Consider the following 23,882-nt stretch of genomic DNA (forward strand, 5'->3'; position numbering starts at 1 on the left):
GCGACGTAATTTGGCGCTAAAATAGCACTCCTCCGTTGAGCTGATGTCAAAACAAAGGTCTTCTGCCGGAGAAGGATTACAGACCGACAGGAACACTTCTCACCATCACCGGCTTTGCGCAAGAACAACAAGAAGAGCATTATTTACAAGCTTTATTTGCTTTTAAAACGTAGATTTATAAAGCTAAAGCAAGCAGGATATTTTAATAGACGTGTAATTTAAGTTATTTTACGTTTATTAAGGCTTAGCCTCTCTCGTGCAACTACAACAAAGAGCCCTGGGAGAGAGAATTGATCCCAAAGCAGTAATAGTTTTGTATTTTTGTCATTTTTAACGCATTATTAATCCTCAATATTTCCCACAGTATTTATTTTACTCTTTGCCTGTTGCATTTGCAGAGTTTCCAATTCCGTTTATTGTGACGTTTGCTTCGTTCCGCATTGAAACAAAGTCGAGCTTTGAGCAATTGCGAGATTCTTTTGCTCGAGCTGCATCACGTTCGCGGGGTTTCGTTAATTTCGCGTGCTAAATGAAGCGGATACCCAGAGGGATTTCTCCTGCTTCAGGAAGAGGCGCAGTCGCTGGACTCTCGTGCCCGCACAAAACAATGTTCTCCGGGTTGAGGACGGATTTTTTCAACACTGGACTTTCGAGCCCGCCTATTAATTCGGTACCGACTGGATACTTCACTCAAATCGGCAACACGACAGCTGCGGAGCAGAGACCCAACTGCCTGTACGCGACCCCCCACGGGCCCGAAGCTAAGCCTGTGCGGACCTCCTCCGGCCGGCTGCCGGTAAGCCTCTTTCCACCATCACTCATGCACTAAACAAGTTCTTAATGCAACGTCATGATTCTGCATGCTTGCAATTTCATGTTGTAGTAATGCAATAATATGTAATTTACTAACGCACAGCTACAGTCCCTCAGTTTGTGGCCCGACCAGGTTTTATTGGTGCCATCTTTGTTGTACTCTTTATAAATAGTTCCTCATGAATGAATAAAATAAGCCAGTAATTGGCGAGCATGACCACAGCACTTCATGTATATTTCCGTCATTTGGACAAACAGGACCTTTAGGTAAGAGGGTTATTTCAGCGGGGGATGTGATAGAGGCTGGTGGATGGGGGAAGGGTGCTTTACGGCTTCTGGCCCATACAATATATTTATATGGGCCAGCCCTAATTGTAAAGCGGGGGAAGGGTGTCCCAAGCAACGCTTCTCACATTTGACAGGAAAAAAGTATCCTTCAGATTTATCAAAACATATAGTATACGAATATTTGGGCCACGACTCACCCATTTGCCCCTCTACATTTAGTTAAACATTAATGGTTTTTGCCTCCTTAAAAAACAGCCATTTAAATCCAGCCATATTACAAAGAATATCAAACTACATATGATAGTTTTTGTGTTTAAACTCCTAAACACAACTTCTGATTCTGCAGCTTTTAGATGATACAGCTGTAAGGCCTCCCTTTCCTCATTGTGCACCTGTCTCACAAGCTCAACCTGTTGAAAATGTCAAGGTCACACTATGGGCTCCAGAAACTGTTCAAGTGAACATTTAAAGAAAGCTACTGCTTCCAGCAGATAAACAAAATAAATGATTACAGGCTCACACTGCAGAATATGGGGCAGGGCTGATAACAGACCGGGCGTCTCTGAGGAGGAATTGATGCACATGTATAAACTGTGATAGCTTACAACAAAAGCCTGTTTCAAGAAGCTTTTCTGAGTTGTATATGAAACCTGATCAACTCAGATGGTTTCTCACTTATGAATATTTATGGTCAGATTTGGACAGAATACTAGTCTTGTTCTTCATTTTTTCCATGATTCCAAAGTTCCTTACCAGACATTTTAAGATCCAAAAAGCAAATAAGGTCAGCATAAACATAATCAATCTGACTCCAGTGGTTTAATCAATGTCTTTAGACTGTAGTCTTACGGTTTACTTTTATGCTGACTTTACAGTTGTGGCCAAAAATATTGGCACCCTTGGTAAACATGAGCAAAGAAGGCTGTGAAAAAATCTTTATTTTCATATTATAAACAGTCTTTATTGTTTATCCCTTTGACTTTTCATTCAAAATATTCACAAAAATCTCTCCTCTAATTGATATCAAACATTTGCAAACGCAGCACAAGTTTTAGCAAAAATTAAATATTTTTGTATAATATATGTGTGTGGCAAAGTTATTGGCACCCTTTTATTCAATACTTTGTGCAACCTCCCTTTGCCAATATAACAGAGTCTTCTCCTATAATGCCAAATGATGTTGAAAAAGATTGCTCTATACAGAATCTCTCCAGATCCTTCATATTCTAAATTCCACACTGGTGGACTCTCCTCTTCAATTCACCCCACAGGTGTTCTATGGGGTTCAGGTCAGGGGACTGGCATGGCCATGGCAGAGCCTTGATTTTGTGGTCAGTGAACCATTTTTGTGTTGATTTTGTTGTGTGTTTTGGATCATTGTCTTGCTGGAAGATCATACCACGGCCCATTTAAAGCTCTCTGGCAGAGGCAGTCAGGTTTAGATTTGTTTATCTGTTGGTATTTGATAGAGTCTGTGATGCCATGTATTCGAACAAGATGTCCTTGACCTTTGGCGTAAAAACAGCCCCACAACTTTAAAGATCCACCACCATCTTTAACCATGGGCATGAGGTACTTTTCTATATGGCTACCTCTCTGTGTGCACCAAATCCATCTCTGGTGTTTGCTGCAAAAAAGCTCTTTTTGTTTAATCTGGGAATAGAATCTGGTCCCATTTGAAGTTCCAGAATTGTCTGGCAAACTGAAGATGCTTGAGTTTGTTGTTTAATGAGAGCAGAGGCTTTTTACTTGAAATCCTCCCAAACAACTTGTGATGTGGGGGATTTCTGATTTAAGTTTTGGAGACTTTCTGACCCCAAGACCCAACTAGTTTCTGCAATTCTCCAGCTGTGCTCCTGAGAATTTTTTGGCCACTTTAAAAGAGTTATAAAATTGGCTATAACTTTATACAGAAAAGGTTAGTTACTGATTTTATCACACTAAAATAATTTTTACATACATATCTTTTATGTCTTCTGGCTAAACTTTTGAAACGGAGTATTCTGAGTAACCGTTCACTTCCATTGTAAGTGCCTCACTGGAACCAAGATTTTTGCTTTTTTTTAAAGAAAAGGAGGGAAGAGGCTAAATAAATGTTTGTGGGTATCAGTATCATGCCACAAATGCTGTCGATTGAGCTCAACTTTTATTGAACCAGGAACATTCCTTTAAGTCAAGTTAAAATTTATTTAGCAAATGCACAACAATACAGAATGCAGCAGAAATTGTTGTCAATGAAATATGGTTTCTGCAAACTCCAGTGAAGGAATAAAGGGAATTTCTAGACAGCTAAATTACGCAGCTAAAATTTGAGGCTTGAGAAGGTCAGAGAGATCACTAGGTCTTTGGTTCACTCCAAATCTCACATGTCTGAAATCTAATGATTAGCCACTGGTCTGCAATCACTATGTCGAAGTACATATGAACTGGCTTTGTTTCTGGAGACCCTGGTGACAACCCTCCCCCTGTCTAAGTGTCCCCCAGGTCAGTATACTTCATGTCATTCTATTAATATACCTATCTCCCCCTGCAGGGCCTCCAGTAACCAGGTGTTGCACCAAGGTGGGTGAAGAGTGTTAGGGTAAAACAGCCCAAGCTGTTTAGTTCTGTGTAAATGAGATCACTCTGCTTAGCCCCGTCTGCCAAAGTTTTGCATTACAAAAGTTTTCTCTCCATTCTCCCTTTTCATCTGGACTTCCCCCTTTCTCCTCTTTGCCTGTGTCTCTCTTTCACTTTGACACCTCGGACTATGTCATCATTCTGAAGCAGAATGACCTTTCTCACTTTACTCTTTGCAAAGAGAGAGTGTGTATGTTTTTAACAATGAGTTTGCAAGTCATTATTCTCATCTGTATCTGTGTGTAGGCGTACAGAAACCTGTTTTCTTCAGGCAGGAAATGGTTTTTAAAAAACACCTCAGGCGTTGTCAGGCATTATCAAAGTTTGTATTGACAAACTTTACCTATTTAGTTGTATTTTATATATTTTTAATTAGATACAAATTGAGAATGAGGCTGTGAGTAATATATGTAAAGTTTGTGCAATAGGTTGTACATTCTTAATGTTAGGGGAGGCAAAATTTTCCACATAACATTTTGTGTTTAATGATGAAGTTGATTGTTACTACCCACCAAGGGCATTGTACCATTGTGCATCCTAAGTGTAGTCTTTTCTAAAAGTGAGAAGACAGATAGTGCAGTAATCAATTGAATATGATTTACTGATCTTGAATGCATTAGGCTAAATGGTCAGCTGAGACACATTTTTTTTATTAGGAATAAATGTGGTTTAAAGATTAGACTTTCAAAGGACATCCATAAGGTTGTACCAATAAAACAGAGATGCATTTTCTCTTGTACCTAGACACTAATGCAAACATAACCTCATAAATTTCACCTAAACGTGGGCATTTGTGCTAACCTGAACAGCCACTGCTTTGGTTTATGATAATAGCGTACACAATAGACTTGCATATCTTTAAGAATCTTCTGGGCCTTGAGTGGCTTGACCAGTTTTTACATAGATCTGCTGATCGGAAAGCATACTAACAATCTTAATAGTGGTCAAAGAATTTTATAAGGTAAAGCTGCTCTTAGATCAGTGCTTAGAAGTGAATGATTCAGCTTCCACTCCATGCGCTCTTAGCCAGCATTTTTCACTTCTCATTTTCCACTGACACAGGAAATAGGCAGAATCAACCACAAGGACTTACACATAAAAGATGCTGTTCTGAGAAACCGTACCACACAAATCCTATTCTGCCCCAACCACCTGCTCGTAGCTACAGATGTCAGTAACAGGTGTAGATGTTTAGTTTTGGACAATGCAAACATTTTTGAAGACACACACAGATGAGTAGGCTGCTCAATGTTTGTTATAGAGGTACCACCTTTTATAAGAATGTTACATTATAAGGTAAAATATTCAAAACAATTTTACTAGCTTCTGTGACCAATTAGAAAGCTTATACGTTAACATGCCTCGAATGACATTACGGAGGGACCTGATTTGTGAGCAACCATTGTTCCTGACATATTGTTGCCTGTTTTGTTCATTTACTTTCATTAGATCTGCCTGCTTTTTTTCTAATGGGGATGAATTGGGCAACTGTATATCAAACGTCTTTACTGCTGGAAACAGTATATAGGTTTGCAACAGACACTAATTACCTGAGTAACGTCTAGTATTAAAATTGTTGGTCTGGAGATAGGGGCGCAATTAGTCATTTCCGAGCAGGTATACAAAATAAAATGTTGTGCCCCATGTATCTGTCAAGCGAGGGTGGGTGGGTAAGTGTCATCCATTATGGGAGGGGGGAGGGCTTTTGGAGGGATCGAGGGGGCCGATTGCACCAACTTTAGTGAGCTGCTGACGCCCCCATTGCATGCCTTGCATATATGGTTTTTGTGCCTCTGTCTGGAGATTGTTCATGAGTTTGTAAACCTTAAGGTTTGATATGGGGGGTGGTGTGGCGCAATGGATAAGACACATGCCTTTGGTGTGAGAGACACCAATGTGTCCCTGAGCAAGACACTTAACCCCCAGTTGCTCCAGAGGCTTGCGACCTCTGACATATATAGCAATTGTAAGTCGCTTTGGATAAAAGTGTCAGCTAAATGAATAAATGTAAATGTTAAGGATCTAAACTTTATCCTTTAAGGATCTGTTTTTGGCAAGTTGTAGATTATAACAAATAACATCTTACCTGCTGGATTGGTTTGTGTCTAATGTATGTGTGGACTGAGCTATGTTGGAGATAAAACAGGCATGTGGGTGCAGATTTCCATTTCAATTGGCTTTGTAAACAAGTTCTTTGTGGAGTTGTACTGCTTAAACCAGCCCATCTGCATGGGGTGGAATGCAAAAGATTTGAGAAATGTGTAATTGTTCAGGCCATGCCATCCTTAAAGACCCTGTGAAATCAAAATGTAAGTTTTACTGCTTTAAGTCCATATCTGTTAGCTTTTAAAGTCATCTATATTATAGTGAACATCAAAATGTTGACAACATTTGTTTTCAGAACAAATAAGCATTTAAAATCTCTAGTCTCTCTCTTGCGACTAAAAAGACTCAGGAACATCCATGACGTCACATAGAGGTTGTGAAACCTTGTCCAATCAAATGCATTCTAGAATGAGAACGCACCCTCTCCCTACAACTATTCTACATGTCTGGCTGTATTCTTATTGGCGCCGAGCATGCCTTCCCAGGGCACTTCAAAGAGAGCACAGTCCATGAGGAAGGTTCGTTCCATACAGGTTTTCCAATAAGACTCACTTTAAAAGTGAGTTCTGACTGACCATTAACACATTTCAGTCATCTGAAGCTCTCACAGTGAAAGGTTATTTGTCCTTGAACGGAATAGGGTATAAGGATCTTCACTTCTGAATGTTTCGCACTAACGCAGGAGCTAAACGTTAGGAAAGTTGCTGGAGTTTCTTTATATTTTTTGTGGAGCCGGAGATTTCTTGGGATGTACAGCTCGATTAAGTGCTCTTTTTTCTTTATGTTTAGTGTATTTTGATTCAAAACATGGATATATTATCTTTAACTCGCTTGTTTCTCATTTATCTGCATTGTACAATGACTCCAGCCTTGTTGTAAGCAATACCGCAATGTACTGTGTGTGTTTGTGGGCTGGTTATGGATTAATGTTGTAAGTTAGATCAATGTTTGATTCTCAAGTCTTTGGAAAAGCTGGCCGTTATTGAGATCACTTCTCAAGTTTCCCCAGTAAGTGTCTCTGACCTAAGCAGCATGGTGGAAAGGGGCATGCGTGTGCGTGTTGTAAACTGAAGCCTATTGGCTATTTTGCAAATGGGACAAGTTGTTCGGCATGTCCCGCCCACACTTCCTGTTTCAAAGCACAAAATCGAATTCTGCTTGTCAAGGCACTTCACTGGGACTTTAAAAATTTTAAGGGAAATAAAGAGCAATGCGGAAAACATATAGTCATATAAAGCTCTATGATACTCTGAAACCATCAAACTCACCAGTGAATTATAAAATCTGGTTGTCAGTTTCTGGCTTGTGTATTTGTCTTAGCATTTGTGTGCTTTGTCATACTTCTCAAAAGCTCAAACCTTCCAGTTATTTATAGTGAAGGTGTATATGTGTGTACATTTGTAACTTTCTATTTATATAAAGCCGGTGATCCATGAATGAAACGTCTGTGGTGTCAGTGTGAAATGTTTGAATTCCTTCCTCCACTCAAGATAAAGAGAGGGCAAGAACTTCCTGTTTTTGTTTTTTTTCTTTAGAGTTGGTTTTAAAGTGGCAGCCGGCATTCGAGGAAGCATTGAGTGAGTGTAATTCAAGAGGAGGGATTGTTCTTGATCAGTGGCATACAATTCAAATTACACTTACATTCAAGTGTGTCTCACTGCCAAAGCTTTTCAACACACTCACACTTCTTTCTGAGGAGGATACAAGCATATCTGTATTATCTTAAGAGCATTCACAATATAAATAATCTAAACCATAACAGTAATTGCAATGCCACATTTAGAAAACTGTGGGCACAATTCAAAACCTCAGTAGCTTCATTCACTCAAATAGTTGGTGGAAAAACTGAATTAACCTCTGTATCTACTAGACAGTTATAGGCATAAAGAAAGAGATTTTTCTCATACCCAGTCACAATAATCATTTTCTGATTATGGCAATCATTCCATATTTTACAGTAATTAATTTCAAATGCTGATAACCAGGTTCCCCGTCTGTCGCTCACTTCGACGTTGTAGCCCATGGGGCTGCGCAAGTACGCATTTCACCCAGTGAGCCTTCTTGCACAGGTGCTGTGCAAGGTCAGGGAGGACGAGGAACAAGTCACTCTAGTGGCTCCCTATTGGCCCAACCGGGCTTGGTTCTTGGACCTCGTACTCCTCGTAGCCCCTTCCTGGCAAATTCCCCTGAGGAAAGACCTTCCTTCTCAGGGACGGGGCACACTCTGGCATCCGCACCCAGACCTCTGGAACCTCCACGTCTGGCCCCTGGACGGGATGCAGAAGATCTAGCTGATCTACCACCTGCCGTCGTAGACATGATCAACCAAGACAGAGTCCCTTCTACCAGGCAACTTTACGCCCTAAAGTGGCGCTTGTTTGCGAATTGGTGTTCTTCTCGGGCCGAAGACCCACAAAGGTGCGCAGTCAGGTCAGTGCTCTCATTTCTGCAGGAGAGGTTGTAGGGGAGGCTGTCCCCGTCCACCTTGAAGGTGTATGTAGCTGCTATCCCAGCCCACCACGACGCAGTAGACGGCAAGTCTTTGGGTAAGCATGACTTGATTATCAGGTTCCTAAGAGGCGCCCGGAGGTTAAATCCCTCCCACCCAAGCCTGTCCCCCTCCTGGGATCTCTCAATGGTCCTCTCGGGCCTTCAGAGACCCCCCTTCGAGCTGCTAGAATCAGTTGGACTCAGGACCCTCTCCCTAAAGACGGCCCTGCTGATCGCGCTCACCTCCATCAAGAGGGTTGGGAACCTGCAAGCTTTCTCTGTCAGCGACACTTGTCTGGAGTTCTGTCCGGCAGACACGCATGTGATCCTGAGACCGTGGCCGGGCTACGAGCCCAAGGTTCCTACCACGCCCTTCAGAGACCAGGTAGTGAACCTGCAAGCGCTGCCCTGGGAGGAGGCAGACCCAGCCCCTTCGATGCTGTGTCTGGTACATGCTTTGCGTACCTACTTGGACCGCATGCAGAGCTTTAGGCATTCTGAGCAGCTCTTTGTCTGCTTTGGTGGACAGCAGAAAGGGAACGCTGTCTCCAAACAGAGGCTCTCCCACTGGGTGGTGGACGCCATTTCATTGGCCTATAGCACCCAGGACGTACCCCCCCACCCCCCCTTGCAGGTCCGAGCACACTCAACAAGGAGTGTTGCATCCTGACGGGCACTGGCCAGAGGCACCTCCCTGGCAGACATATGCAGAGCAGTGGGTTGGGCAACACCTATTAACTTTGCAAGATTTTACAATCTCAGGGTAGAGTCAGTTTCGTCTTGTGTTTCCTCAGGTCCGAGCAGGTAGAACTCGGTAACACACTGACGGACTTACCGGGTGGATCGCTTGTACCTAGTGCCCTTTCCCTCAGAAAACCGTGTGCTTTTTCTCCCAGGTGATCCCACTCACTCGGCTCCCTGGATGACTACTCTCTAGCCCTCTGGGTCCGCAATTCAGCAGAGGAATTTGCCACTGCGGGTACTCAGATCTACCCTGTACTAGAATAGGTGCTCCACAGGTCAGGTTCTACGTCGACTTCCCCCTTGTGTGTATTTTCCATGGTACAGTCCCCTTACGAGCGGACCCGCGTCTCCCTTGGGCAGTTCCCACTGCCCCTCGGTCGCCGTGTCTGTAGCAACTCCTCCGTACTCCGAAGAGGTTCCCACTTCCCACATGTGACCTAAAAGCCCATGTGGTGTATGTCACCACTCTTACCTCCCCCTCTCTGGGCAGGTGTGGTCTCCGCAGGGTCTTTTCCCCCTGAAAGAATAGGAAACTGGGTAAGACCCCCTTCCCCGATGTGTGTAAGGGCCCAGCCGTTGACACTATGCGAGAAACATAGAGAGAAAAGAGGCCCGGCTAGGCTCGGCCCGTTCCCAGGTTGGGAAGCGTCGCCTTGTTACGGATGTAACCTCCTTCCCTGATGGAGGGAATGAGACGTTGTGTCCTCCCGGCCACGTCGCTGAGCCAAGCCACTGTTGTGGCTGGACCATTTCCGGCTCCTCAGAAAAATACTGAATGAATCAGACGTATTTATACCCGTATGTCCAGGGGCGGGACATGCTAATTAGAGGTCGACTGATATTGTTTTTTTTCAGGCCGATGCCGATCTTTTGAAATCCGGGTCGGCCGATTAATGCTGCCGATTTATTTTGGCCGATATGTGCTTGTTTTTAACCTCTTATTTGAACCTTTTATTTGAAAGATAACATGTAACACAAATAATTACTTAAGATAGACAACATTTCTCAACAAATACATTTATTGAACACTTGACCAATCTGCACTTGTACACTTAAATTAAAAATGTATAATGTAAAAACAGATTGTATAAATAATGTATAACAAATATATTAAATAAACAAAGCAGGTGTTACGAACTGCTCCGAGACACGAAGGTTGAGATCCAAATGCAGCTTTAATTAAGGAGCAATCCAGACACGTAATCCAATATTCTGAGCATCCAAGAGAAGCACAGGCATAACTAGGGATGGGTATCGTTAAGGTTTTAATGGTATTACTATCTTACCGATACTGCTTATCGATCCGGTACTTTAACGGTATTCTTAACGGTTCTTTTTGTTATATATATATATATATATATATATATATATATATATATATATATATATTAAACAAAGATAAGCGTTATATAGGCACAGTGATTTAATTTCAGGAAGGTCTACTAACATTACTGTTCAGGTGTGGTCTAAAAAGAAATCTAATAAAGTAATCAATTGTAAAATAACACTGCATAGTTTATCATAGATAGATTAATCCTTATTAATGCAGAAGTTATTCATTCAAGAGCTGGAAGTGATTTTCTCTTTGCCTTTTGTTGTTTGATTCGCAGTAATGGCTCAATTGTCACATGTTTAATAGACAGCTTCCCCTTTAAGACCGAGTTCAGATCTAATAAGCTCCTGATGCAGCATATTTTCTCCCCAACTATTTCCATAACTACGTCCATTTAAGACATAAACTGTGTTTAAGTGAATCTCCAAGCCGGTCGTTTTGACATATTTTTGTGTATAGTTGATCATTTAGATGCGTACATGAAACCCAAAGTATCCTATAGTTTGCTTGTCTCATTGCGGTGTGTTTCGGAGTGCGCGCCGCCTTGGGAACAGTATCTCTTGCGCTCTTTTTATTATTAAACGCGTCCCAGTAGCTAGACTGTATTTTACAACAATCACCGATCGTGCTGATTCTGACGTTAAGTTTGAGTTTTAGGGAGAAATGTCAGTGCACCGCTGTGAAGGGAAGGAAGTTGTGCTAGACAGAATGCGACTTATGTATAAATATTCTTTTTATAATCTTTGGAAGGCGAAATCTAAAATAAAATCAGACTAATAATCACAGATCTAAACCAGGCTATGTTTGAATGTTTAGTTCTGTCACTCATTAAGCTGGGCTCGTGTTGGGCTCGTTTTGTGCTCGCTGTGGCACCGCGTGAGCGAATTCTCTCTCTCTCTCTCTCTCTCTGACTGCGAACAGCTAAATTGCATCACAGGCAAATGGTTTCATATTATTATACATAGAAATGGCTGGCGAGATAAAATAACTTTCTCTTTATAGCAATAAAGAATGTATTTTCTTAAATTTCTCCAGTACCGACAGCAGAACCGATAACGTCCGAGCTTACCAAAGCCAGTCCTTCAATAGCCTATACTGCGTTGGTATCTTTTTTATTACTTATTTCTCTGCATTGAGTGACAACCCTCTCAAATATAAGACACACAAACAGAACAAATAAAAGTCTCAGATTCACTGTCTGTAATTGCAAAATTCTTGCTTACTTATTGTGACATGATAGCAACCCTTCTGCTGTGATAATGCAAATTCAACTACGCTATCAATATCCAAAGTAGCCGAACGTCATGTCGCCTATCGCGTTTGTCACGTTTTTTCTTGAAGTTGGCAGTAACATATCAAAAGTTTTTAATTAAATCTAAAGAAGTTATACAAATTTAATCCTTACTGTTTTCTCCAAGGAATTTAGCTCCTTCCTTAGGCACTGGATGAGGTCCGTTCACTCTGCTGGAAAATGACTCTAGGGGCAGCGTGTGTCGAACACGTGTTCCACAACAACACTAGGCTGCCCACAGATGCGCCTGCCTAATAATCGGCTTGATATGCGTGGATATTGGCCGATGCCGATTATGTAAAAAATGCAAAAAATCGGCCGATTAATCGGCCGGCCGATTAATTGGTCGACCTCTAATGCTAATTCTGTCATTGGCCTTTTTCCATTGATCATAGGTATATTCGGCGCTCAAGAGAGACCCCTAGTGTCGCTTCTTCGACACAACGTCTCGTTCCCTCCATCAGGGAACGGAGCTTACATCTGTAACCTAGACGTTTTTCGTAGTTATTTTAAAGGAGTTGTTATGTCTTTGTGCTTTTATCTTTATACTTTAAAACAACCTCACCACTCTCTTGTTTTTTTTTTTCTTTCTTGTCTTAGGCCAAGAGGAGGCTAGATCTGGAAGAGCCACTGTATCTCCCAGAATTTTGCACACCAAAAGGGAAAGGAAACTCGGCATCTGCAAGAGCACCAAGCCCCAAAAGTGAGTAAAGCAGAATGATCTAGAACAAAGCCTCTATTCTGATTGTATTTCATTGGAAATATTTGTTTTGATGTAGTTAAATTAAGTGCATAAGATAAAAGACCTTTGTTTATTTAAGACCACAGTTTCCACACGTTGAATGTTTTAGGACCCTCACTTTAAAGGTTTGAGAAGCAAACGCACCTTTTTTAAACACCTGCCCCTAATTACAACTGCAGCTAAATAGTCCTTTTGCATCTCTCTATGTTTCTTTCTTTCTATAGCTCCCAAGTCTCCCGGTGAGCGCACTCGTTACGACACTTCTCTTGGGCTGCTTACTAAGAAATTTGTTGGCTTACTAAGTGAATCGCCTGATGGGGTTCTAGATCTGAACTGGGCCACGGAGGTTCTGGAGGTTCAGAAGAGACGTATCTATGACATCACAAACGTTCTGGAGGGAGTGCAGCTCATACGCAAGAAATCTAAGAACAACATTCAATGGATGTAAGTGTGTTAGGTTCAATGTTTAGTTAGCAATACATACTTTGTTTGTCAAAGACAAAATACTCATATATGACATGAACCATAAAGTAAAAGTTCACTCAAAAATGATAATAGGTTTTTTTTTTTTTCCGTGGAACACAAAGCTGTTTTTTTTTATGGAGATATGATTTGTTTATATTCATACAGTGCAATTTATGGGTCAAACACTTTCTAGCTCAAAAAACAGAATACTGTAAAGGCAGCATAAAGGTAATCCATATGACTTGAGTGGTTTAAGCCATGTCTTCTGAAGGGATTTTTTTGGTGAGAACAGACCACCGTGTAACTTCTTTTTCACTACAAATCTTGACATCTGCAGTCTTCTTGGCGCAATCGTGATTTGAAGCTAGATTACACTTCCTAGCACTTGACACGTGCAGTGCGTGTGAAAATCACTCCGAGGAGACATCAGATTAAATCATCAAATAATTTCAGAAGAGTTGTATGGATTACCTTTATGCTGCCTTTATGTCCTTTTTGGAGGTTAAAAGTGATGGACCCCATTGACTTGTATAGGCATTATATGGATACATTCACATCATATATCCATCAAAATTATCTTTGTTTGTGTTCTTTAGAAAAAAGAAAGTCATACAAGTTTGAGACGGCATAAAGGTGAGTAAATAATGAGAGAAGTATCATACTTAGGTGAACTATTCCTTTAAGATGGTTTAGTGACTTCTTTACGGGACCCTTTTTCCTTTTTGATAACATTTTTTATAGGTCTTAATTTAGATTTTTCTCTTAATGAATGCTGAGTGGTGCTTCTGTTTTACCTAATAAAACATTAAATGTTTATTTTCCATATTGAGGCCTTTGTTGATGCTTTAAGTTTTCTTTGTTCTGCCTGGTTTGTTGCTTGTCTATGCATGTTTCAAACAGTCTGTCCTTTGTTTGCTCTGTGCTTTAGGGTAAGTGGTGTGTTTGAGGGGTCAGCCAGTGGTGCAGAGATGGCCAGCACTCTGAGGAAAGAACTTTCTGAGCTAGACAGGCAAGAGAAAGCTCTGGACAACCTCATTCTGTCCAGCTCGTCACGACTACGAGAACTCACAGAGAACAATGACAACCAACGATATCCTTTCAGTGTGTGTTTGTACAGGGAAGAAATGTGAAGGAGCGGTTTGTCATTTGTACAGAAAACGCCTGTGAGCATGCTCAGACATGCTGTTCAAACAACGAGCATCCCTGCTGTCAAAATGTAAGCAGCATAGATAATAATACTGTCAGCATTTTTGCAATTCTCCTAAAGTGAGAATCTTTGTAGTGCAATAAAATAAAATTATACATTTTATGCTATAAATGTGAAGAAATTAAATTTTAAAAGCTGTTTGTCCTTAACTCAAGCACACATTAGGATATGTAACGCATCAGGACATTCGTTCTATAGTCAGCCTGAAGGATCAAACAGTGATTGCTGTTAAAGCTCCGTCTGAAACCAAACTGGAAGTTCCAGAGGCATCCGGGGTCAGTAGTAGTATTTTCATATATTGAAAATGAATAAAATCTTCCTAATTATCTTGATTAAAATGTATATTTGTGATTTAACTTATAGCCATCTGCATTATTCTTTAAGATTTAAAAAGGCCTTGAATGTCATCTGTGAACCGAGGTTTCGTCCCTTTATGTCTTTGGTTTTAACTTTATTGTTAAAATTATTTTGAATTGTTGAATTCAATAACATAAGATATTTTATTAATTTTGATCATGCTTATACTTCCTAAATTATGAGTAATCGCTGTTTTTTTAGGAACTTACAATAATTATTTTTCACCTAGTAAGTGTTCAAAATACAGTAACTCCTGCATGTTTCACTGGTCACTTTTCATCATCAGGGGTCACTGCAGATTTACTTGAAGAGCAAGAATGGTCCAGTTGAGGTGTTCTTGTGTCCTGAAGAATGTTTGGAGGATGTTAGTCCTGTCAAGAATGCCACACCCAGAAAAGATTACCCACAAACCCCAAGTGCCACCACACCCTCTCTCTTCCCACCTGCAAAACCCCAGCAAGCAGAGGGTGAGACAACTGCCCTGAGCTTACCTTTTTCTTTTTTTTCTTTTTAAGATAAAAAAAAGAAAAAAGTGTTAAAATGGTCCTGCAAAACAACAACGCAAGTAAACTTTTAAACGATGCAAAACTGGGTCTTTTATTCCATTTTATTTTCAGTAAGTGCTAATTCTATTAAGTGCTAAGTGCTATTCAGGGCGATTATTGCAACGATTAATCATTAGCTCTTAACCGAGAGTTCAGCTTGTGTCTCGAGTTAAGAGGTTATATAAAATTTGTGCTTACTAAAAATAAAAAAGTCAACAAAAGTATATTTTAAAAATACCTCTTAATGGCTTTCACTGAATTTCAGGAAAAAATACTTAAGGATTTTTATTCACGAAGAAATTCACTGCAAAAAAAATCCTGTTGTTACCGGGTGTTTTAGTTTTGTTTTCCATTTAAAAATATCTTAAAATCCTTAAAACAAGATATATTTACGTTACCAGAGAAGCAACATATAAGATATTTAGACTTGCTTTCAGACAATATAGCTTGAATATTTTGTATAGGCTTGGGATCAGTGCCTTTTTCACACATCGATAATCGAAAAGTTTTCCCGATGATTATCGATATATCTCGGGTAATTAAAATTCTTCCGTTCTAAAATTAGAAACAATTATTCATTTTCTACAAGGGTACGCACAAACCACCAACGCTCAGAGTCAACATTCTTAAGTGTCTCGAGTGCAACTCACATAGTTTTCCATTCAATTGGACCCAAATCATTATCAAATTACAAAAAAATTATATACTGATCTGATATATTGATCACTGGAAGATCAATTGTGATCCTACACAATGTATTTTCAGTTACAAGTATATTGTTTTGTGGTTTGACTGCTTGAATGAACGACATATTCCATGCTACATACAGAGAAATTGCATAATAAACGTCGCCATTTCTAAACATTCAGTTACACCAGTTTCACTAACCTGCCAACTCATCAATGTCACATTGTTCATTATTGAAGACGTACAAAAACCTTTGTAACTTTGGATTGCATTCTCCTGCGCTGCTTCAGCTCGACCTGTGTTTGTGTGTGTGTGAGTGAGATACATGTTATATTGCCCTCTTGTTGTCTCCCAACGCTATTACACCAGACTGTTAAACAGAGGCCAACTGATCGAATTGGAAAGCATGCGAATTGGGCTTCTAATTTAAATATTGGCTAATTTTAAAATAACGATGCTTCAAAAATATATCGATAAAATAGTGTGCCGATCAATAATCGATATATCAGTATTTTATGACATCCCTAAATTTGTATAAAGTGTAGTTTTCTGTCAATGCATTAAAGGTATTTTTTCTCATTAAAAAAGTTTAACACCTATAGATATTAATTGTATTTTTGCAATATATGTAGGAATTCATGACCATTCACATTCAAATGAAAACTCCAGTTATATCAGTAACCTTATAAAAGATGTTTTATTCTACATGGAGAGGTTCCGCACATGGGGGCTGCCATGATAGGATCACTTGACCAGCCGAATACTACTTGCATAATCTCAGTAACCGTCCTGTTATTTGACACTTTCACTCATTGATTAAAGTAATCATGGCTGACTGTGAATACTACATTTCTACAATGGCATCTGAAACTGAAAACTATTGATTTTAAATGATGCTGATTCCAAGTCACTAGGTGTCAGTGTAAGTCCAAAATGACACAAAGACAAAATTTACTGAGTGCAACTTTAAAGACAAAATACACATATATTCAAGATTATATTCAACATTCTTTGAAAGCAATTTTTAATATTTTCTTCAGTATAGCCTCAAGTAAATGTGTCTTGTTTTAAAGGAGTTTTAGAAATTTATAGCCAAAAAAACGTATTTTGTTGCAGTGAATAATGGGCTAAGAGACCCTCTCTCACCTTTTTGTTCACTTAAGTCTCATAAAAACAGTTTTCACTTTCTTAATAGAGTTGCGTATCACCAATTTCTTTATTGTAAGATACATAACACATATATTATAATTCAATACGTTGGGGGTAGCGTCTCCGCAAGAGAGTGTGCATCAGCCGGGTGCAGTTTCAATCTCTTGCTGCGACTCATAGCAGCTGCTTTGACCACACAGAGAAATGCCAATTCAGAGTTTGTGTGTATTTTCATGACCTACTTCAGTATTACTTTAACTTTAATAAAGGATGCAGATAAGATATAGTGCTTGGGTGTTTTTCTGACATGCAGTTTTGCTCCAGCAGATCGCTTTAACCCTAATGGTGACATTGTTTGCAAAAAGTTGTCCATAAAAAGGTGGTCATGTGCGTCATTGTTTTTTAGCACAGTCATTTGGGCCATTTAATACAGTCAGCCATTATAAAATGTCCTACAGTCAAATTTGTGGGGGAAAACATTTAGTAACGATGAAATCATTACACTTCTCATTGGTTGATGGCACCATAAGAACGCACACAGTCCTGAGCCCTTCATTTGACTAATACCCTGAGCAGTGAAAGGCAGAAAACTGGGAAGATCAATTTCATGCTATTTAATAACCCCCCCCCCCCCCCACACACACACACACACACACACAAATGGGCACCAGTAAAACAGTATACTTTAATATATTTGAATGTTTTCCATTTTTTAAGTCAAATTCAGCTAAACAAACCACATTAAAAAACAAACTGATCAAAGACTCATTGATGATCTAGTCCTTCTTCACAGGTTTGCTACCAAAACCTCAGCCGTCGATGACATGCACCAACGGTAGCATCTCTCTGCTTGATGTAGAAGGGATTCTGGGTCTTCCTCCTAGCCTTCTACAGATCACAGAAGACCAGCTGCCTGGAATGCCCTTCACATCTGACCCCGCTGGCCCCTTTGTTAGTTTCTCTCCTCATCTCACTCACGATGACTACCTCTGGAGTCTGGATGATGGAGAAGGTGTATCTGACTTCTTTGACACATATGATCTGGGAGATCTGCTCAAAACATGAGGCATTAATGCCAGGGCTGACAAAACCCTAGTTGATAGTGTCATTTAGATCAATTCAGACCCTGATCCACATTACAACAGACACCTTCACATTATGAGATAGAATGAAGTTGTAGTATATAGTGCACATGCCATGATGCCATGAAGATGGCCGAACGTGGAATGGAGACTCTGCACAGTTTAATCACTTAAGTGATTAGGAGTCGAAAATACTTTATATAAAAAGTGATCAGGCGTCCTCTAGTGGATATCCATGTAATTCAGATACATAATGAAGCCATATTTTTTTCTGTCAGCCATACAATAGTAAGGTATTTTTTCTTTTGGATAGTTTAGTTATATATATTTTTGACAAAAAACAAGTATTTGTCATGTGATTTTTAATTATTACAATTTATTTTGTATTTTTGCCCATTGGCAATGTTGTTGATCTTTGTGATTCTATTTAGTATTGACCATAATCCAAAACTGTGTAATTGCCTTGTGTGTTGGTATGAGCCAGAACATACTGTGTTATCAATTGTGAATAATTCTTAAATAGGATGTATGGAACTCAGGTCATTTTTAAAGCTTTTTTGAGCTTTAGCAATGGTAGTACTGTCAATACATTGTCAGTAGAGGGCTGTGTGACCATTTCCTGCTGCCCTCAGGCAAAGGTGCTAATAAAAATGTGTTTGTTGAAGACATATGAACCATCATAAGGTTTATACCTTAGCATTATAACCAGACTCATTAAATCTAGACTCAAGTGAAGCAGAGATCTGAAAAGCTATGTTTATTAAAATGATTCAAATTTACTTGTCATCTGTTCAAACTGAAAGCAGTGCTTTTATTTTTTGAAATAGGTGCTTGTCTGTTCATTCTACCTCCATTTTTAGTGTATTAAGCCAAAGTGAGGTAGTAGCTTGATCTTGTAGCAGTGGCCTTCCCAGGTTTTGAATATGTAGAAACTATTTAATGCCTACAAGGTTTTAAACACTGACATGGATGTCTGTGTTGCAGAAACCCTAGGGGATGAGTTGGCAGCAAAATTTGACATTTCCAAGTGTTTTATTCAAATGGATATATTTATACTTTTGTGGTCTGTTCAATTACTAGAATCAACTTTTCCTTGTGAAATTATGGTAATGAAGTTCTCAAGGTTCTCTGCTCCACTCTTGGAGTAGTTAAGGGATGTTTAATGAAATCTGGCAGAAACCTTTGATACTGTATGAACACTGAACTGCTCCATGAACTGCTGGGAATTCAAAGTGAACTTTGTTTCCAGATTTTTTATTTTATTTATATTTTTTGGGGGTCTGGATTCTTGCCATCACCTTAATGCTAGGCTTTATAGCAGAGACCAAGCAGAATTGTAACTGTTTATATCTGGTGTATGTAAAAAGACATTTACAGTTTGAAAACACCCATCTTTAATGCAGAGCATGTCTGGTATGGGAGGCAATATGGAAAACTTGAATAACTTCATTTTTAAAACTACATTCCCACACCCAGTTTAATTGTGTTCTGCACTGAATATGGTTCTGCTTTTGAAGCATTTCTCAAATGGGGAAAAACAAAACTGAACCAAAAGACAAAGGTCTTGCAGGGTGCTGGAACGTTGGCCTTAAAATTCTTTTTTTTACACCTGATCACACCTAGATTTGTCTAACCTAGGATACTAGAACTTTAAGCTCTGGAATAGAAATAGTTTTCCAAGGCTGATTCAGCATTTGGCAAGGTGCCTATAGGTTTGGTTTAAGAGCAGTTGTAATCAGATTTGATATTTGTCTGATTAATTTATGGATAACCTATATCTTGTGTGAGGGTGTACAAAACTATTACCTGGGTTTTGCTTCATGCAACTGTCCTGTCCTAACAAACTTGAAAATGTGTGTTTGTATATGCATGAGTGTGCTGAAGTGTTGTCTAAGATTTGGCAGTTGTGCATTTGGTTGTAGTCTTTAGTGAAATGTTTGGAATAATTTGTTTTGCGTTTTCACTTTTTAAAAAGCATTATGTTTTTAAAATTGTACAGAATAAGCTTGTATTTATAGTTTTTGTATTTTATGTATTTAGCATTTTATTGGTTATTGTCTCAGGATGTGTTATTTTTGAAAGACCTTCTGTTTAACAGGCAGCACTTAACTTGATAAATTGTGGTGTTTAAAATGAATAACGACCTGGTTTTTATTCTGTTTAATAAAGCTTTTCTGTTAAAAGTTAAAAAATACACTCTCACTGTGTATATGTATACAGTAACTTAATATTTTAGTTTAACTGTTTTTGCCAGTGGTCATTGAGCTAGACTAGAAAGTTAAAGGGATAGTTCACCCAAAAATGAAAACTCATAATTTACTCACCCTCATGCCACCCCAAATGTGTAAGACTTTATTTTTTCTGCAGAACTCAAAGATTTTTAGAAGAATATCTCAGCTTTGTAGGTCCATAGAATGCAAATGAATGGTGACCAAAACTTTGAAGCTCCAATAACCTTAGGCATATGCTTTTTAAAGGCAGCATAACATAATCCATAAGACTGAAGCGAACTATTCGACTTTGGGTGAGAACAGACCAATAAATGACTCCTTTTTCACTGTACAACTTGCCATTGCAGTAACTAGACACAATCATGTTTACAAGCTCAACTACACTTTCCAGTGCTTGTCGCATGCGCAGACAGCTAGATGGCGCTAGGATGTGTAATCGAGCTTGAGATCGTGATTGTCAAGGAGACTGCAGATGTAGTGATTATAGTCCAAAAGGAGTTGTATTTTTGTCTGTTATTACCGATAATCAATTAGATCACTTCAGAAGAAATGGATTAAACCACTGGAAGTATATGGATTCCGTTTATTATGCCTATATGTCCTTTTGGAGCTTAAAAATGTTGGTGCCCATTCACTTGCCGCATTGTATGGACCTACTGAGCAGAAATATACTTCTAAAAATCTTTGTTAGTGTTTGCCAAAGAAAGAAAGTGAAACACATCTGGGATGGCATTTATTTTTTTATTTTTTTTGGATGAACCATTATTTTAACATGTCATATAAGGAAATTCCATAAAGACAAGTAAGTGAAAGTGACAGGAGTATGAAGGCTGACAGAGATGCATGCAGAATGATAAACAGCCGCAGTTATTCATCATTCCAAGTTGTCTGATATGTTGCTTACATTATTGCAGCTAACCAAGGAGGCCAGATAAGCATGGTTATTTTTTTAAATCTGTGATTCTGGTAGTAAACAATGGTAAAAACTTATTGAACTAATATAGATAAAAAAACGACTCGGTTACTAACGTAACCTCGGTTCCCTGAGAGGAGGGAACGAGTATTGCGTAAGTAGCTTACGCTATGGGAAAACTCCGTTTCTCGAGAAATATTGAAGTCTTTATGTAAACGCATTGCAGCTGCACAGCAGACAGCAATGAGCCGAGGCAGCTTCGGTCATTGGCTGTGCTGCGGCAACTTGCTCGAACCAATGACGGGCGACTCTGAGCACGCGACCAATGAGCGCTTCACGCCCACGCGCTCAGAGCCCGCCAAGATTGGCGTGGCTAAGGCTATATATTAGGCGCCCCGTCATGAGAGTTCTTTAGGTTCAATCAACTGAAGCGACTGACAAAGCACAAGCACAGCAGCTTACGCAGTACTCGTTCCCTCCTCTCAGGGAACCGAGGTTACGTTAGTAACCGAGTCGTTCCCTTTTGAGAGGTCTCTCCTATTGCGTAAGTAGCTTACGCTATGGGAACACCATGCAAAACGCCGTGCGTGCTGACTTCGCTCTATAAAGCCAGAGGCAGATGCCTGAGCCTTAAAGCAAAGTGATTATTCAACGAGCCGGCCAACGGCGAGCTATATAATGGGATAATACAGAGCGCCTTTGCCCCAAGGTGGCCCATGGTGGGGCGCTCATTGTAAAAACACACGCACATATCTTATGTACTGATTTTTCTATTTACTGAAAAAACTCCCTAAGTCAGTCAGAGACGGACCTTATAAGGGAGGAGATAATGCTCAGCATATATGTACTCCAGTCCATACTACAGTCAGGCTGATAGAATGTTGGAATGCAATGAGGGGACCTGTAGGTTATAAAACCTGATAAATGTCGAAGGAGAGGCCCAGCCTGCCGCTGCACAAATATCCTCAATGGGTATCCCACTCGACCACGCCCACGAGGAGGCAATGCTCCTCGTAGAGTGAGCTCTGACGCCTAAGGGGCATTGAAGGCCCTTGGCTTCATAAGCCAGCGCTATAGCATCTACTATCCAGCGCGATATTCTTTGCTTTGAAACTGCGAGACCTTTAGTGCGGCCGCCAAAGCATACGAATAATTGTTCCGTCTGTCTGAACGTGGCAGAACGTTCCACGTATACTCTGAGTGCCCTGACCGGTCAGAGTAAATTAGCGTCGCTTTCGTCTGCTGAAGATGATAGCGCTGCCAGAGATATCACCTGTACTCTGAAGGGTGTGGAGAGCACTTTAGGAATATACCCGTGCTTTGGCCTAAGGACAACTCTGCAGTCGTTAGGTCCAAATTCCAGGCAAGCAGCGTTTGATGACAGCGCGTGCAGGTCGCCCACTCTCTTGACTGAGGCGAGTGCCAGCAAGAGCGCAGTTTTGAGCGAGAGCTGTTTAAGGTGCACGGTTCGGAGAGGTTCGAACGGGGCACCCTTGAGTGCGTCCAGGACCGTGGCCAGGTCCCAGATCGGTACCGAGGGGGCGAGGAGGGTTCATCCTCCTAAGCCTCTTAGGAAACAAATGATTAGGTCGTTTTTCCCTAATGAGCATCCTTTATCAGGATTGTGTGACGCCGCTATGGCAGCCACATAGACTTTGAGCGTGGAGGGTGTGCGGCCCGCCTCCAGCAGCTCTTGCAAAAAGGCGAGTACACTTGGTATCTCGCACGATTTGGGGTTCAAGCTCTTGGTATCACACCAGTCACTGAACACTTTCCACTTTTGGGCTCGTAGAGGGCGCTCGCGCCTCAGTGATGGTTCTCAACACTCCGCTGGGGAGGTTCTCTGGAACCCGTTGAGGGGCCATGCATGAAGGGCCCACAGATCGGGGCGGGGATGAAGAATCATCCCGTTGGCCTGCTTGAGGAGGTCCAGCCTCAACGGAATCGGCCATGGGGCAGATTGCATCATCTGCATCAGTTTTGGAAACCACGTCTGGTTCTTCCAGAGTGGGGCTACCAGGAGCACTGCACATTTCACCTCCCTGATCCGACTGATGACCTGAGGTAGCATCGCGATCGGGGGAAAAGCATACAAGGGGCGGCTCGGCCAGACTTGGGCGGCAGCGTCCGTGCTCTTTGAGAAGAAAAGAGGGCAGTGCGCATTTTCCCTGGAGGCGAAGAGGTCGACCTCTGCTTAGCCCAAGGTTTGCCATAACCACTGGACCGTCAGGGGTGGAGAGACCATTCTCCTGGGAGAACCTTGTCTCTGGACAGCATGTCCGCTCCCTGGTTCAGGATGCCTGGCACATGCGCTGCTCTCAGCGAGCGCAGGTTGTGCTGTGACCGTAAGATGAGCTCCCTGGCCATAGAGTGCAGGGAGCTCGACCTGAGTCCACCCTGGCGATTTATATACGACACTACCTTCATGTTGTCCGTTCAGACCAGGACGTGTTCGTTTTTCAGGTACGGAAGCAGGGCTCTGAGAGCCAAGGCGACCGCTTTCATTTCCAGACAGTTTATATGTAGGCGCTTTTCCGGGTTTGACCAAAAACCGGAGACAGGTCTACCCTCGTAAAGGGCCCCCCATCCTATTTTGGAGGCATCTGTCGTGATAATTTTTCTCCGCATGTTCACGCCCAGACTCACGCCGGTTTGATACCAGTCGACGGCCTTCCAGGGCGTCAGGGCTTTTATACAGCCGTGATTCGCTCTGATTAAAAAGTGGCCCGAGCGCCACGCGTGAGTGGGGACACGGCTCTTGAGCCAGCGTTGGAGAGGACGCATGTGCAACAATCCTAGCTGGAGTACAGCTGATGCCGA

The 23,882-nt window shown here is 40.9% G+C and overlaps 1 protein-coding gene across 1 annotated transcript; it reads left to right on the plus strand.

Moving 5' to 3' along the window:
* The first annotated feature begins 157 nt into the window (after positions 1 to 157).
* e2f2 (E2F transcription factor 2) lies at positions 158 to 20,056 on the plus strand. Its single transcript, XM_052145914.1, has 7 exons — positions 158 to 796; positions 12,285 to 12,387; positions 12,651 to 12,870; positions 13,820 to 13,981; positions 14,259 to 14,373; positions 14,742 to 14,922; positions 17,630 to 20,056. Exons 1-7 carry the CDS (start codon positions 530 to 532, stop codon positions 17,899 to 17,901), a joined length of 1,320 nt encoding a protein of 439 aa, XP_052001874.1. The 5' UTR covers positions 158 to 529; the 3' UTR covers positions 17,902 to 20,056.
* Positions 20,057 to 23,882: the final 3,826 nt, after the last annotated feature.

Source organism: Xyrauchen texanus, chromosome 16 (genome assembly GCF_025860055.1).
Source record: "Xyrauchen texanus isolate HMW12.3.18 chromosome 16, RBS_HiC_50CHRs, whole genome shotgun sequence".
NCBI classification, from domain to species: domain Eukaryota; kingdom Metazoa; phylum Chordata; class Actinopteri; order Cypriniformes; family Catostomidae; genus Xyrauchen; species Xyrauchen texanus.